Raw genomic sequence first — 17599 nt, forward strand, 5'->3', positions numbered from 1 at the left:
TTTGAGAGTGAGAGTATGAGAGAGAGAGAGAGTGTGTTTCTGATGTGTCTTTTTTCTCCCAGTCTGGAAAGGTGTTCTCTCACAGAGGAAAGCTGTTCAGTTCTGGCCTCAGTTCTCAGATCAGTGAACTCACTGAAAGATCTGAACCTGAGTGAGAATGAACTGCAGGATTCAGGAGTGAAGGAGCTCAGTGAGGGACTGAAGAGTGAACACTGTAAACTGGAGATACTGAGGTAAGATCATCCATTACTGATGAATGCTTATACAGTACATACAGTACACACAGCTCACACACACACACACACACACTCTCTCTCTCAGCACATGCAGCGTGTGTGAGCATTTTTGTCAGAGAAACGCGAGAGTAAGTGAGAGTATGAAAGAAAGAGAGTTTGAGAGTGAGAGTATGAGAGAGTGAGAGTTTGAGAGTGAGAGAGTGAGAGTGAGAGTTGTCAGTGTTCCTGATGTGTCTTTTCTCTCCCAGGCTGGAAAGTTGTTCTCTCACAGAGGAAAGCTGTTCAGTTCTGGTCTCAGTTCTCAGATCAGTGAAATCACTGAAAGATCTGAACCTGACTGAGAATAATCTGCAGGATTCAGGAGTGAAGGAGCTCAGTGAGGGACTGAAGAGCGAGCACTGTAAACTGGAGACACTGAGGTAAGATCATCCGTTACTGATGAATGCAGATCACACACACACAGACACACACACTCTCTCTCTCTTTCTCTTTCTTTCTCTGTCTCTCTCTCTCGCTCTCTCTGCGCATGCAGCGTGTGAGCGTTTTTGTCAGAGAGAGAGAGAGATAGAGTAAGTGAGAGTATGAGAGCGAGTGAGAGAGTAAGTGAGAATATGAGAGAGAGAGAAAACGAGAGTATGAGTAAGAGCGAGAGGTAATGAGAGTATGAGAGAGAGACAGTGAGAGTATGAGAGAGAGTGAGAGAGTAAGTGAGTATGAGAGCGAGAGAGAGAGAATACGAGAGTATGAGAAAGAGCGAGAGGTATTGAGAGTATGAGAGAGAGACAGTGAGAGTATGAGAGCGAGTAAGAGAGTGAGTAAGAATATGAGAGTGAGAGAGGGAAAACGAGAGTATGAGAAAGAGCGAGAGGTAATGAGAGTATGAGAGAGAGAGAGAGTGAGAGTATGAGAGCGAGTGAGAGAGTAAGTGAGAATATGAGAGAGAGAGAAAACGAGAGTATGAGAAAGAGCGAGAGGTTATGAGAGAGAGAGAGTGAGAGTATGAGAGCAAGTAAGAGTGAGTAAGAATATGAGAGAGAGAGAGAAAACGAGAGTATGAGAAAGAGCGAGAGGTAATGAGAGAGAGAGAGTGAGAGTATGAGAGCAAGTAAGAGTGAGTAAGAATATGAGAGAGAGAGAAAACGAGAGTATGAGAAAGAGCGAGAGGTAATGAGAGAGAGAGAGTGAGAGTATGAGAGCAAGTAAGAGTGAGTAAGAATATGAGAGAGAGAGAGAAAACGAGAGTATGAGAAAGAGCGAGAGGTAATGAGAGAGAGAGAGTGAGAGTATGAGAGCAAGTAAGAGTGAGTAAGAATATGAGAGAGAGAGAGAAAACGAGAGTATGAGAAAGAGCGAGAGGTAATGAGAGAGAGAGAGTGAGAGTATGAGAGCAAGTAAGAGTGAGTAAGAATATGAGAGAGAGAGAGAAAACGAGAGTATGAGAAAGAGCGAGAGGTAATGAGAGAGGGAGAGTGAGAGTATGAGAGCAAGTAAGAGTGAGTAAGAATATGAGAGAGAGAGAGAAAACGAGAGTATGAGAAAGAGCGAGAGGTAATGAGAGAGAGAGAGTGAGAGTATGAGAGCAAGTAAGAGTGAGTAAGAATATGAGAGAGAGAGAGAAAACGAGAGTATGAGAAAGAGCGAGAGGTAATGAGAGTATGAGAGAGAGTGAGAGTATGAGAGCGAGTAAGAGTGAGTAAGAATATGAGAGAGAGAGAGAGAAAACGAGAGTATGAGAAAGAGCGAGAGGTAATGAGAGTATGAGAGAGAGAGAGTGAGAGTATGAGAGAGAGAGAGTGAGAGTATGAGAGCGAGTAAGAGAGTGAGTAAGAATATGAGAGAGAGAGAGAGAAAACGAGAGTATGAGAAAGAGAGAGAGGTAATGAGAGTATGAGAGAGAGAGTGAGAGTATGAGAGCGAGTAAGAGTGAGTAAGAATATGAGAGAGAGAGAGTATAAGAGAGAGTATGAGAGAGTGAGTGAGAGTATGAGAGAGAGTGAGAGAGTTGTCAGTGTTCCTGATGTGTCTTTTCTCTTCCAGTCTGGAAAGTTGTTCTCTCACAGAGGAAAGCTGTTCAGATCTGGTCTCAGTTCTCAGATCAGTGAACTCACTGAAAGATCTGAACCTGAGTAAGAATAATCTGCTGGATTCAGGAGTGAAGAAGATCAGTGAGGGACTGAAGAGTGAGCACTGTAAACTGGAGACACTGAGGTAAGATCATCTATTACTGATGGATGCTTATACAGTACATACAGTACACACAGCTCACACACACACACACACACTCTCTATGCATGCAGCTTGTGTTTTTGTCAGAGAGAGAGAGAGAGTAAGTGAGAGTATGAGAGTGAGAGTATGAGAGAGATTATGTGAGAAAGTGAAAGTATGCGAGAGAGAGTGAGAGTATGAGAGAAAGTAGGAGTATAAGAGAGTGAGAGAGTGACAGTGAGAGTAAGAGAGAGAGAGTAAGAAAGAGTATGAGAGAGAGAGTAAATGAGAGTATGAGAGAGAGAGTGTGTTTCTGATGTGTCTTTTCTCTTCCAGTCTGAAAGGTTGCAATCTCACAGAGGAAAGCTGTTCAGTTCTGGTCTCAGTTCTCAGATCAGTGAACTCACTGAAAGATCTGAACCTGAGTAAGAATAATCTGCTGAATTCAGGAGTGAAGAAGCTCAGTGAGGGACTGAAGAGTGAGCACTGTAAACTGGAGACACTGAGGTAAGATCATCTGTTACTGGTGGACTCACACACACACTCTCTCTCTAAAACACCTAAAGTGAAAATTTCCCTCAAGATTTAAACATCTCTTATAGTTCAGTGTGTTGCAGAAAAAAAGCTTTAAGTTTTACTTAAGGGCTTTCTCAAGGGAAATCATCATAAACCCCTAAACGCCCCCTTAAGTTTTAGTAGGGACCCTTAAGTGTTGCATAACATTCCTTAACTGTCATTTCTCTTAGAATTATTTACAGGACGTAAAATCTCACCTGAACACTGAACACTGTAAAGGCTGGGAATATGGCTTTATGGAAAATATGAGTTTTTGGGGGTTTTTGAAGACGACCATGTACCTAGGCGAGTTTTCCGAGATAGAGAAACTCCTCTAGACCATCTGAGTGATGAACATTTAAGAGAGTACAGATTTGACCATTGTTCAGTTTACGAAATCAGCAGCGAGCTAGAAGATCCAGAACCACGCGTTACCTGCAGTGTTACAGCTCCTGATAGCACTGCGATTTTTTGCAACTGGGAGTTTCCAGTCTGTGGCGGGAGACGAACGGTTCACCGGCGGCTACATAAAACGGTTAAACTCCCGTCCTGAGAGGAGCAAGAGGTTAAGACTGATTTTTTTAGGAGAGACAGTTTTCCACACATTCACAGTGTTACTGATAGAGGATCATGATAAAGACGCCTCGGACGCCTCGAAAGATCAGAAAGAACTATCACTACATAAATGTGCAGCTGGAGTGTGATCACTATTGCAACATCACAAATGTGATGCACGACCTGATGACTTAATGACGAAGCAGAAGTGAGCTGATGTGTTCTTTTTCCAGGAGACACAGCAATGACGTTAATACTGTTGACTGGGCTAAGGGGGGACGGGCTGGTCATTTTAAGTAGTAACTCCAGTGTAAGGGGTGGTGTTGGGGTTTTATTTGCTAGTAGTTTTATTCCCTGCACAGTTGATGTATACAGTTGATGAGATCTTACCTGGGAGGCTGCTCAGAGTTGATGCTCCTCCTGAAGGAGTTGAGAGGAAGGTGTTTTAGACAGTGTAAGCTCTAGGGCAGGGCCTCCCCCTGCCAGCCAGCAATTAAGCCCGATTTACAACACCTGGGCAAAGGGCTATAAAAGCACTCTGATCCAGTTGCCCCACTGCTGGATCTTTTGACTCTGATTAAGTGTGTGTGTCAGCCACATTCTCGAGCTGAAGACTGAGTGGGTCACACTGTCCTTTGTGTGTTTCTCCTGTGTTTGTTTCCCTCTGTCAGAACTCCAGGTTTTTCCCGCTCTTTCCCGAGAGTTTCTTGTGTCTGTGCAGTGTGTGTGTTTGTGGGTATGTGTGTGTGCATGTTAGCACACATACACTCGTTTAACAGAGGAAGCCTGCCTTCCCTGTAAATTCTCAGTTTTCTTATTTCTTTCGGGAGGTCCTTTTGTCTTTAGTTTTCATTTTCCTCGAGGTTTTGAGGTAGCCAGTGTTCTCCCCTGGCATCTTTTATTTGTTTTCCCGCCTTGTCCCGTGTTAGAAGCAGCATTTGTTTTCATTCCACCTGTTATCAAACACACCCCTTTTAAGTTTGTTTGTTGGTTAGAAGCGGCAGAGCGTCTGTCTCGCGGCCTGGGTTTAACTCCCGGCTGACTTTATTTTCGCCTCAGTTTTGCCTGCTTTCAGATTAAGTGCTATGCCCTTGGGGCCGTTGGTCACGTGATCGTGGTAGCTCACTTAGCAGCGTGTCGGCCCGCCAACGCGTCGATTTACTGATTTTATGCCTGGGTGGGGATTTTAACCTTACAGCTGATAACCTGGACAAAAAACACTTGGAACTCCACAGTGCCTCCTGTAGGTGGCTATGTGAGTTCTTGAAGGCCCACGACCTGTGTGAGGTTTGGAAGACCTTACATGGACCACAGAGACCGTATACGTGGGCGCACACTAGAAATAATGCCCTCTACCTGGCCTGGCTTGATCGTCATGCATTTAGGGGTGCGGTCCCTCTGGGTGAGGTCAGAGCTCACCTCGGACGAAAGAGTGATGCTAACAGACCTTGGTGCGGGAATGCTATCACTCCTGGCCTGCAGGACTGTCATGGTCCCCTCCTGAACTGCACAGAGGGGCTGGGTATGGAGCTCAGTTCAGTCTCGGGTAAGCATCTGTATGGGGTTTGTGTAAAGGTTTTTAATAAGAAGCGACTGGACGGCAGACCCGATACGCCGTGGCGGGCTGCTCTAGGTCTTAGTGATGATGTTCACCCGGAATGGAGAGAGTTGTATAAACCACCGTTAGCTAAAAGAGTGGCGGACCTCCAGTGGAGGGTTTTACATGGTATTGTCTCAGTCAACTCTTTTATCTCTGTTTTAAACCCTGAGGTCACACAATGCTGTCCTTTCTGTCCTCAGAGGGAAACAGTGTTTCACGCTTTTATGCACTGTTTTACACCTCAGACTTTAATCCTGGGTTTTAGGTATGTTCAGATCCAGGTGTCAGCTGATTTTATTCTTGGTCAGGCTAAACAGGCAGTGTGCATCAGCCGCAAGAACAGTGTGAAACAGTCAGCTGAATGTTACTCTCTTCAGATCTAGAAATCCAGAGTTTTGGTTGATTTTAATTATTATAAGTGTGTGTCTGATCTGGAGACTTTTAATGTGGTGTGGTGCTGTGAGGAGTCGGTAGCACCCTTGGGGTGCAATTTGAGAATTTTCCCACTGTTGGACTAATAAAGGATTTATAACGTGTTATCTTATCTTATAACGTGTAATATAAAAAGTCTCTCTGTCTCTCTCTCTCTCTCTTTCTCTCCCACTTTCAAAGTTAAGTTTGTGTTCTTGATATATTTACACTGGTATTGTCAAAGCATTTTAATAATAAATAAAACAAAATTAATAAAATGTTTGATCTGTAAAAATTGTAATAAATATAAATATACACACAAAATAATAGTAATACATATAGTAATACATATCAAGTCAGTTAATTAATCAACATATCTTCTGTGATTTATTATGGGGGTTATGTGCAGGCTGATGAACCCTCTCCTTATATAATGGTCAGTTTCTGTCTCTCTCTCAGGGCTCTGAACTGCCCTCATTTCTCAAACTGATTAAATTATTTAGCTCTGATTCGTTCATATTTGGGACAGTTTAGGAGAAAGTGCAGTGACCACTCACTCTCTCCCCTCTCACTGAGTATTTGGTGTATTTGGTGAGGATCTGCTTCATATCTCAGACAGTAAGGAGATATGAGGTCAGGGTGTGTTCATGTTTTCATGGTTAAATTCTGACTGATTCTTTTTAAGATAAAGTTGATTTGACAGTGATCTGAAAGCTCCAAGAGCTGAGCAGCACCTAAACCTCTCTAAAGGGTCCCCATAGGAACCTACCATTAAGTATATACCTACCTGAAGATTGACACCAGCCAGGCGCACCAGCTCTTTACCCTTCCTGTTCAGGACATGATCAGGACTGTTTCTCTGAGGGCTTACAGTGCTGAAGTTAATGGTTAAAAATAAATGAAATTAATAAATATTTAAATAGAGTAAATAATTAAAGTTTGACATTTAAATCTCCAATAATCTCCAGTATAATTTAAATATAAGTATAATTTAAATTTAAATCTCCAATAATCAGTGGGGTCGGTGTCAGAGGGGCTGATATCAGTGGGGTCGGTGTCGGAGGGGCTGATATCAGTGGGGTCGGTATCAGTGGGGTCGGTGTCGGAGGGGCTGAGATCAGTGGGGTCGGTGTCGGAGGGGCTGAGATCAGTGGGGTCGGTGTCGGAGGGGCTGATATCAGTGGGGTCGGTGTCGGAGGGGCTGAGATCAGTGGGGTCGGTGTCGGAGGGGCTGAGATCAGTGGGGTCGGTGTCGGAGGGGCTGAGATCAGTGGGGTCGGTGTCAGAGGGGCTGATATCAGTGGGGTCGGTGTCAGAGGGTCTGAGATCAGTGGGTTTGGTGTCAGAGGGGCTGAGATCAGTGGGGTCGGTGTCAGAGGGGCTGATATCAGTGGGGTCGGTGTCAGAGGGGCTGAGATCAGTGGGGTTGGTGTCAGAGGGGCTGAGATCAGTGGGGTTGGTGTCAGAGGGGCTGATATCAGTGGGGTCTGTGTCAGAGGGGCTGATATCAGTGGGGTTGGTGTCAGAGGGGCTGAGATCAGTGGGGTTGGTGTCAGAGGGGCTGAGATCGGTGATCTGTATAAGGGAGTTCAGGACAGTTTCTCTGAGTACAGATACCGTTGCAGTGAATGAAAGTCTGGTTAAGGAAATGTTCTGGAGTCTAGAACTTTGTTGACTGTTCCTCTCCTGGACTCTGGGTCTCCAGTCAGCGTGACATTGTCCCGGGTCTGGAGATGTCTGACCTCATGATGTAGAGTGTGTAAGAAATGCTCCTCATCAGTACAGAGACTGTAGATGAGGGGGTTCAGCTGGATGTGTGTTTGAGTCATTTTCACTCTTCATTTCTGAGAAATGGACGATGAGTCTTCCTTCTACTGAATCTTCCAGGAACTGACGGCACGGGATCTCCTCCTGAAGAAAAGTAAAGCTGGACTGTAGTGGTTGATTGATACTGACTGATGTTTTCCTCAGAGAGCAGTAATGTGTGAGGGAGCTGGTTATGAATGTGATGAACTGTGGTTCATCAGGGTAAACAGAGAGGAGGACTGAGTGAAGATCACAGATGTTAATGAGATGTTCTTCTTCTTCTCTCTGCAGGTTGTCTAACTGCAGAATCACATATACAGGCTGTGCTGCTCTGACTTCAGCTCTTACAGAAAACCCCTCATCAGCTTTAACACAACTGGATCTGAACCATAATCAGATAACAGAGTCAGGACGGGAGAATATCTCTCAGCTGAAGCAGAAATTTCCTTACCTGACAGTAAAGTAAGTATCTGAATTTTACACTGTACTACTCACACACACACACTCTCTACACCTCACACACACTCTACTACTCACACACACTCTCTCTACTCCTCACACACACTCTACTACTCACACACACACTCTCTTTACTCCTTACACACACACTGTACTCCTCACACACTCTGTACTCCTTACACACACTCTGTACTCTTTACACTCTCTTTACTCCTCACACACACTCTTTACTCCTTACACACACTCTGTTCTCCTCACACACACTCTGTACTCCTTACACACACACTGTTCTCCTCACACACACTCTGTACTTCTTATTCACACTCTGTACTCCTTACGCACACACTGTACTCCTCACACACACTGTACTCCTCACACACTCTGTACTCCTTACACACACTCTGTACTCTTTACACTCTCTTTACTCCTCACACACACTCTTTACTCCTTACACACACACTGTTCTCCTCACACACTCTTTACTCCTTACACACACACTGTTCTCCTCACACACACTGTACTCCTCACACACACTGTACTCCTCACACACTCTGTACTCCTCACACACACTCTTTACTCCTTACACACACACTGTTCTCCTCACACACTCTTTACTCCTTACACACACTGTTCTCCTCACACACTCTTTACTCCTTACACACACACTGTTCTCCTCACACACACTGTACTCCTCACACACACTGTACTCCTCACACACTCTGTACTCCTTACACACACTCTGTACTCTTTACACTCTCTTTACTCCTCACACACACTCTTTACTCCTTACACACACACTGTTCTCCTCACACACACACTGTACTCCTTACACACACTCTGTACTCCTTATACACACACTGTTCTCCTCACACACATTTTGTACTCCTTACGCACACACTGTTCTCCTCACATACACTCTGTACTCCTCACACACTGTTTTCCTCACACACACTCTGTATTCCTCACACACACTCTCTGTACTCCTTACACACACACACTGTTCTCCTCTCACACACTCTGTACTCTTTATACACACACTGTACTCTTTATACACACTCTGTACTCCTCACACACACTCTTTACTCCTTACACACACTCTGTTCTCCTCACACACACTCTGTACTCCTTACACACACACTGTTCTCCTCACACACACTCTGTACTTCTTATTCACACTCTGTACTCCTCACACACACACTGTTCTCCTCTCACACACTCTGTACTCTTTATACACACACTGTACTCTTTATACACTCTCTTTACTCCTCACACACACTCTTTACTCCTTACACACACTCTGTTCTCCTCACACACACTCTGTACTCCTTACACACACACTGTTCTCCTCACACACACTCTGTACTTCTTATTCACACTCTGTACTCCTCACACACACACTGTACTCCTTACACACACTCTTTACTCCTTACATACACTCTGTTCTCCTCACACACACTCTGTACTTCTTATTCACACTCTGTACTCCTTACACACACACTGTACTCCTCACACACACTGTACTCCTCACACACTCTGTACTCCTTACACACACTCTGTACTCTTTACACTCTCTTTACTCCTCACACACACTCTTTACTCCTTACACACACACTGTTCTCCTCACACACTCTTTACTCCTTACACACACACTGTTCTCCTCACACACACTGTACTCCTCACACACACTGTACTCCTCACACACTCTGTACTCCTCACACACACTCTTTACTCCTTACACACACACTGTTCTCCTCACACACACTCTTTACTCCTTACACACACACTGTTCTCCTCACACACTCTTTACTCCTTACACACACACTGTTCTCCTCACACACTCTTTACTCCTTACACACACACTGTTCTCCTCACACACACTGTACTCCTCACACACACTGTACTCCTCACACACACTCTGTACTCTTTACACTCTCTTTACTCCTCACACACACTCTTTACTCCTTACACACACACTGTTCTCCTCACACACACACTGTACTCCTTACACACACTCTGTACTCCTTATACACACACTGTTCTCCTCACACACATTTTGTACTCCTTACGCACACACTGTTCTCCTCACATACACTCTGTACTCCTCACACACTGTTTTCCTCACACACACTCTGTATTCCTCACACACACTCTCTGTACTCCTTACACACACACACTGTTCTCCTCTCACACACTCTGTACTCTTTATACACACACTGTACTCTTTATACACACTCTGTACTCCTCACACACACTCTGTACTCCTCACACACACACTGTTCTCCTCACACACACTCTGTACTCCTTACACACACACTGTTCTCCTCACACACATTTTGTACTCCTTACGCACACACTGTTCTCCTCACATACACTCTGTACTCCTCACACACTGTTTTCCTCACACACACTCTGTATTCCTCACACACACTCTCTGTACTCCTTACACACACACACTGTTCTCCTCTCACACACTCTGTACTCTTTATACACACACTGTACTCTTTATACACACTCTGTACTCCTCACACACACTCTGTACTCCTCACACACACACTGTTCTCCTCTCACACACTCTGTACTCTTTATACACACCCTGTACTCTTTATACACACTCTGTACTCTGTATACACACACACTGTTCTCCTCTCACACACACTCTATACTCCTCACACACAGACTCTGTACTCCTCACACTGTTTTCCTCACACACACTCTGTATTCCTCACACACACTCTGTCCTCTTAATACACACTCTGTACTCTTTAAACACACTCTGTACTCTTTATACACACTCTGTACTCTGTATACACACACACTGTTCTCCTCTCACACACACTCTATACTCCTCACACACAGACTCTGTACTCCTCACACTGTTTTCCTCACACACACTCTGTATTCCTCACACACACTCTGTACTCTTTATACACACTGTGTACTCCTCACACACACTCTGTATTCCTCACACACACTCTGTACTCTTTATACACACTCTGTACTCTTTATACACACTCTGTACTCCTCACACACACTCTGTATTCCTCACACACACTCTGCACTCTTTATACACACTCTGTACTCCTCACACACACTCTGTACTCTTTATAAACACTCTGTACTCCTCACACACACTCTGTATTCCTCACACACACTCTGTACTCTTTATACACACTCTGTACTCCTCACACACACTCTGTATTCCTCACACACACTCTGCACTCTTTATACACACTCTGTACTCCTCACACACACTCTGTACTCTTTATAAACACTCTGTACTCCTCACACACTCTGTATTCCTCACACACACTCTGTACTCTTTATACACACTCTGTATTCCTCACACACACTCTGTACTCTTTATACACACTCTGTACTCCTCACACACACTCTGTATTCCTCACATACACTCTGTACTCTTTATACACACTCTGTACTCCTCACACACACTCTGTACTCTTTATACACACTCTGTACTCCTCACACACACTCTGTACTCTTTATACACACTCTGTACTCCTCACACACACTCTGTATTCCTCACATACACTCTGTACTCTTTATACACACTCTGTATTCCTCACATACACTCTGTACTCTTTATACACACTCTGTACTCCTCACACACACTCTGTATTCCTCACACACACTCTGTACTCTTTATACACACTCTGTACTCCTCACACACACTCTGTATTCCTCACATACACTCTGTACTCTTTATACACACTCTGTACTCCTCACACACACTCTCTGTACTCCTCACAGTTTTCCTCACACACATTCTGTATTCCTCACACACACTCTCTGTACTCCTCACACACACTCTGTACTCCTTACACACACACACACACACACACACACTGTTCTCCTCTCACACACACTACTCTTTATACACACACTGTACTCCTCACACACACTCTGTACTCCTCACATACACACACTGTTCTCCTCTCACACACACACTCTACTCCGTACACACACAGGACAGGACAGTGATTGAGGTGTGTGTACTCACCAGTGTCTTACTTTCTGTTTTGCAGTTCTGATTTGCAGTTCTGATTTGCAGTGCTGATTCATGAAGTGCGAGTGTATCTGATACAGAAGAAGAAGAACGTCTTATTGTGTTCTCAGAGACAGACACACACACACACTGACACACACACAGACAGACACAGTGTGATTCTACACTGTAAAAGCTTTGTTTCCTCATTGGTCAGAATCTAAACACTTACAGGGACGTGTTCATCACAACCCTTATGTGTGAATGTTTGAAGATGAGCCAGTGTTGGTGAGGAGTTAGAGGGAGGTGAGTGGCATCATGGGAAGAACATGAACTCAACAACACTGACCACCTAACCTCCACCCATCCCCCCCCTTGCTTCTTTTCATTAAATGAAACACCTGTACATATTTTCCAGACTGGATTTACCTCAAATACTCTGCAGAACGTACATCACTTCAGTCTGCAATACTGAAATATACACCAATCAGCCATAACATTAAAACCACTGGCATCTGAAGTGAAGAACTTTGATGATCTGGGTCCAGTGGCTCCTATCACAGGGTGGATCTATTAGACAGTGAGTGAACAGTCAGATGTAGAAGGTGATGAAGGTGATGAAGCAGGACAAATGGACAAGTGTAAGAATCTGAGACACTATGACAAGAAGCAACTGTGATGTTTTAGATAACTGGGTTAGAACATCTCCAGAACATTAGGCAGGTCTTGTGGCGTGTTCCCGGTATGCAGCACCTACCAAAAGTGCTCCAAGGAAGAACAACCGGTGAACTGGCGACAGGATCATGGGAACCCACTACTCACTGATGCTCACGGTGGTCCCACTTCACAACTTACAGGACTTAAAGGATCTGCTGCTAACGTTAGTCTCTGTGCCAGAGACCACAGCAGGACACCTTCAGAGGTCTTGTGGAGTCCATGTCTCAAGGGGTCAAAGTTAATTTGCAGGCACGAGGAGGGCTTGTGCAGTATTAAACAGCTGGTTTTAATGTTATGGCTGATGGTGTATAATGTGCTGTATGTATTTACATGTGTTTACTCTCAATGTATGATTCTGCTTTTAGCACCAAATGTTCCAAATTCTACTGCCTGCTTCAGCTCAGATACAGTATAAACCTGCTTCAGCTCAGATACAGTATAACCTGCTTCAGCTCAGATACAGTATAAACCTGCTTCAGCTCAGATACAGTATAGACCTGCTTCAGCTCAGATACAGTATAGACCTGCTTCAGCTCAGATACAGTATAAACCTGCTTCAGCTCAGATACAGTATAGACCTGCTTCAGCTCAGATACAGTATAAACCTGCTTTAGCTCAGATACAGTATAGACCTGCTTCAGCTCAGATACAGTATAGACCTGCTTCAGCTCAGATATGAAGTGTGATATAGTTTAGGTCAGTGTGGTTTAATGTAGAATAAATCTGCTTCAGCTCAGATACAGTATAAACCTGCTTCAGCCCAGATACAGTATAGACCTGCTTCAGCTCAGATACAGTATAACCTGCTTCAGCTCAGATACAGTATAGACCTGCTTCAGCTCAGATGCAGTATAACCTGCTTCAGCTCAGATACAGTATAGACCTGCTTCAGCTCAGATATGAAGTGTGATATAGTTTAGGTCAGTGTGGTTTAATGTAGAATAAATCTGCTTCAGCTCAGATAAAGTATAACCTGCTTCAGCTCAGATACAGTATAGACCTGCTTCAGCTCAGATACAGTATAACCTGCTTCAGCTCAGATACAGTATAAACCTGCTTCAGCTCAGATACAGTATAACCTGCTTCAGCTCAGATACAGTATAAACCTGCTTCAGCTCAGATACAGTATAGACCTGCTTCAGCTCAGATACAGTATAGACCTGCTTCAGCTCAGATACAGTATAAACATCAGTGTGGTTTAATGTAGAAGAGCACTATCAGGTGTAGTACCCCACTCCACCACTAGAGGGTGAAGAGCAGTGAGGGGTTCTAACCCTCAGTGCAATGGAGGAACTCTTTGTGAAGACCTGTAGAGCTAACAGGAGGCTGTGCAGCAGTGCTGAACTGTGAATAATCTCTCAGTGTAAAACTTTATACTGTTCTGCTTTTAGATCTAATAACACCACCCTGTTACACACATACCACCCTGTTACACACACATACCACCCTGTTACACACACACCACCCTGTTACATACACACATACCACCCTGTTACACACACATACCACCCTGTTACACACACATACCACCCTGTTACATAAACATACCACCCTGTTACACACACACCACCCTGTTACACACACATACCACCCTGTTACACACACATACCACCCTGTTACATACACATACCACCTGTTACATAAACACACCACCCTGTTACACACACACCACCCTGTTACATAAACATACCACCCTGTTACACACACATACCACCCTGTTACACATGCATATAATCTTTTACATACACGTACAATCCTGTTACATATAACCTGTAAATGGTGGCAAATTCAGGTCCAGACAGTGAAAGCTGCAGCAGAGCTGCCCAGACGGTCCTGGGGGTGATTTTTGCTTTCTGAACCTGAATCTCTGAATCTCTTACATATAAAATCAAACCCTGTTACTTTTTTAAACCAATAAAAGTAATGATAAGATAACCCACCTCTTCTCCACGTGTCTCTTACTGCTGACCATTTACCTCTGTGAGGTCTCTTCTCTTCACTTCACCTGCAGTATCCTCCACCCTCTTTAAACCCTCACCACATCCTCTGCTGTTCCACAGGTCAGGTATTTCATCTTGATCCACCCATGAAAAACACACTTGGGTTCAATAGGAAAGAGCTCAAGCAGACAGACCAGATTCTGTAACTGAATAAATCTTAAAGGTTCTCGAGTGTTAAACTGTGTTTATCTTGTCATGGTTAAGTAAGGAGAGTTCAGTACAGGGTAGTGACAAACTGTGAACCTCAAACACTGTTGTTGAGAAATGAGCTGTAAAACAGGCCAAATCCAAAATCCCTACTGTTACATAACTGTCTTATTTACCCCTCCTCTGAACATTTATGAATAAGTGATGGAGAACAGAACCAAACGTCCCCCCGGGTACTCTTGCGTGCCGTGTCCCCTCAGGTACTCCTCTTGCTGCCTGGAACAGATCGCTGAACGTATTCTCTAACCTGATCTTGGTCTGCTTCCTGGGTACCATGGTCATCACTGACAATCCACAGGAGATACCAGACGCTCATCTCTTTCTAGAGGCTCAGGAGGCTCTCTCAAAGTGGCTCTCTCAGCTAACAGCACACATGATGGATGCCTCACCTGCCCTGGAATACTGCACAAGGCCAGTACTGATCTCATCCTGGATGCTAAGGTGTCTGTCAGTCACACGCTCGCTGAGTAAGCAGAATTCAGTGTAAAGACTTTGCTCAACTTCATGCAGCAGTAGCTGTGTCTACATCTGTGCATCACAGGAATAATGAGCTACACTAACTCACTGTCTTCTCTAGTGGGTATCCATTCTCTCATTGGCTCCGCCCCTGCCTTCTACATACTGCAGGATCCAGTGTCTTCAGGTAGGAAGGCTGTTGATCTGCTACTGAGAGTCTGAGGAGTGGGACCACTCCAAATAACATGACCACATGAAGACCCCCAGGGAACAGCCACAGGCAACAGCGGCAAGGAAGACCTCCCTCAGAGCTGGAGGAAGCTCCATCAGAGCTCTCCTCCTCTGATCAGAACTATTTATAAATGATTGATCAATCACATTAATAAAGTCATTAACCTGTTCATGGTGGTTTTGGTTGATTGAATACATTTCTGCCAAACTAAATCTTTACATTATAGCTAAATCTACATTTACTGGTGTAATATTATATTCAGCTTTGCTGTGTATGCACACACACACACACACACACACATATCAACAAAAAGAGTGAAACATTAATATCACTGTTGCTTTCTGGGAAGAGTCCAAACCCACCGCGACCCTGACCATGAATAAGTGAATAAGAGGTCGTCTGGACGGACAGACAGCTGCTGTTCAGACTGTAGAGAAATATAACAACACATATAAATAAAAATCAGGTTTATTACACTACATTACACACCTTACTCTCAATATTTATGTCCTGTTTGTTGTGTTTAACAGGACATGGCGATGTGATGATCAGCGATGTTATGATCACTGTGGTTTTAGCATTGTTGAGGTTATCTGGTAAAAATCCCACCTCTCCTGTAAGCTGTGGGAGCCTCCCGCAGAGAGACAGCGGTTCCCTGGCGTCCCCACATTATACACAGTATCTGAGACATCGGGCTGCCTGGCTCAGAGAGGAAGTGTGGACCACGCTTGACTGAGGCAAGGAGGAGAACTCGAGAAAATTGGGCTGGAGTTCTGGAAGGGGTTCGAGCTGATGGGACCTGAGGCCAGACCCCCCTTGCCGGGCAGAGGATGGATAAAATTAGACCATGGGGAGGAGCAGGGCGGCAGATTTTCAGAAGAACGGCCAATAGAAGTGGAAGAGCTGTGTTCTCTGGAATGATGGTGGAGGAGCTCCATCCAGTAGTTTTGGGATGAGTTTGGGAGTTGGGGCAATCAAATCCTCACAGCAATGCTTCTCCAGAATCTAGTAGAAAGTCTTCTTCTCTGGACAGTAGAGACAGTTAGCAGCATCAGCTCTTTAATACCCTTGATTTCAGAAGAATGAGCAGGTGTCCAAATACTTTAATGGGGTAAATTATGGATAAATGACTGTAAAAGACGCTGGTGTGAGTTAAATGCTGTCATTCTTTCATTAGCACAGCTAATGTTATTAAACCAGCTATTGCTACTCTATTAATGTCCTTCATGAAGAGTCTCCTGGACCCTGTCTCTCTCTCTCTCTCTCTCTCTGTCTTTCTCTCTCTCTGTCTCTCTTTCTCTCTCTCTCTCTGTCTCTCTCTCTCTCTGTCTCTCTTTCTCTCTCTCTCTCTGTCTCTCTCTGTCTCTCTCTCTCTGTCTCTCTTTCTCTCTCTCTCTCTGTCTCTCTCTCTCTCTGTCTCTCTGTCTCTCTTTCTCTCTCTCTCTCTGTCTCTCTCTGTCTCTCTCTCTGTCTGTCTCTCTCTTTGTCTCTCTCTCTCTCTCTCTCTGTCTCTCTCTCTCTCTCTCTCTCTTTGTCTCTCTCTCTCTCTCTTTGTCTCTCTCTCTCTGTCTCTCTCTCTCTCTCTCTCTCTCTTTGTCTCTCTCTCTCTCTCTCTTTGTCTCTCTCTCTCTGTCTCTCTCTCTCTCTCTCTCTGCACATTAACAGGTGTTTTGTATCTGGATCTACTTTGAGCAGATTCTGTTCACACATGTTAGTAAAATGTATCTCCATCCTCCCTGTGGAGCTGCTAAATATACAGTTTGTAAATATACCCATTAGACACATCACTAAAATAATAATCACTAAAACCCAAATAATTCCATAAGACACTATAATCAGGACTCCCCTCTTATTGTGTTATTAAATATTAGCTGCAGTGTTTCACTCTGTATTTGTACTGCAGTGCAGCGGTCAGCAGCACCCTTATCCAGGTACATGCATGGATTAGTACAGACCTAGGAGGTGAGGTGACCTGCAGACTGTAGATATGAGCGCCCCTGCTGGAGGATCCCCTGAACTACACAGTCCTGTACATCCACCGCTCAGTCTGTCTGTCTGTCTGTCTGTCTGTCTCCCTGTCTGTCTGTGAGTGAGAAGGGTGTGTGTGTGAGTGTGAGTGTGTGTGTGTGTGTGTGTCTGTTTCTGAGCTTTTGTGTC

General features: G+C 44.4%; 3 protein-coding genes across 4 annotated transcripts in view; 2 read left to right on the forward strand and 1 right to left on the reverse strand.

Moving 5' to 3' along the window:
* The window catches only part of LOC140577232 (uncharacterized), a 222032-nt gene extending 207546 nt beyond the window's left edge, over window positions 1-14486 (forward strand). The window contains exon 19 of the mRNA XM_072697100.1: window positions 11897-14486. Within this exon, the coding sequence (XP_072553201.1) occupies window positions 11897-11909 (13 nt within the window). The 3' untranslated portion in view covers window positions 11910-14486. The remainder of the gene's footprint in view (window positions 1-11896) is intronic.
* The window catches only part of LOC140577233 (ribonuclease inhibitor-like), a 75046-nt gene extending 60560 nt beyond the window's left edge, over window positions 1-14486 (forward strand). The window contains exons 10-15 of one of the 2 annotated variants that reach the window (XM_072697101.1): window positions 63-233; window positions 485-655; window positions 2274-2444; window positions 2778-2948; window positions 7660-7830; window positions 11871-14486. In XM_072697101.1, coding sequence (XP_072553202.1) covers window positions 63-233; window positions 485-655; window positions 2274-2444; window positions 2778-2948; window positions 7660-7830; window positions 11871-11889 — 874 coding nt within the window. In that variant the 3' untranslated portion in view covers window positions 11890-14486. The remainder of the gene's footprint in view (window positions 1-62; window positions 234-484; window positions 656-2273; window positions 2445-2777; window positions 2949-7659; window positions 7831-11870) is intronic. The other variant, XM_072697102.1, reaches the window with a different exon arrangement.
* LOC140577237 (butyrophilin-like protein 8) overlaps window positions 1-17599 on the reverse strand; it is a 161721-nt gene that overhangs the window by 77537 nt on the left and 66585 nt on the right. The window lies entirely within an intron of this gene.

This window comes from Salminus brasiliensis, chromosome 14, assembly GCF_030463535.1.
Source record: "Salminus brasiliensis chromosome 14, fSalBra1.hap2, whole genome shotgun sequence".
NCBI lineage: Eukaryota > Metazoa > Chordata > Actinopteri > Characiformes > Bryconidae > Salminus > Salminus brasiliensis.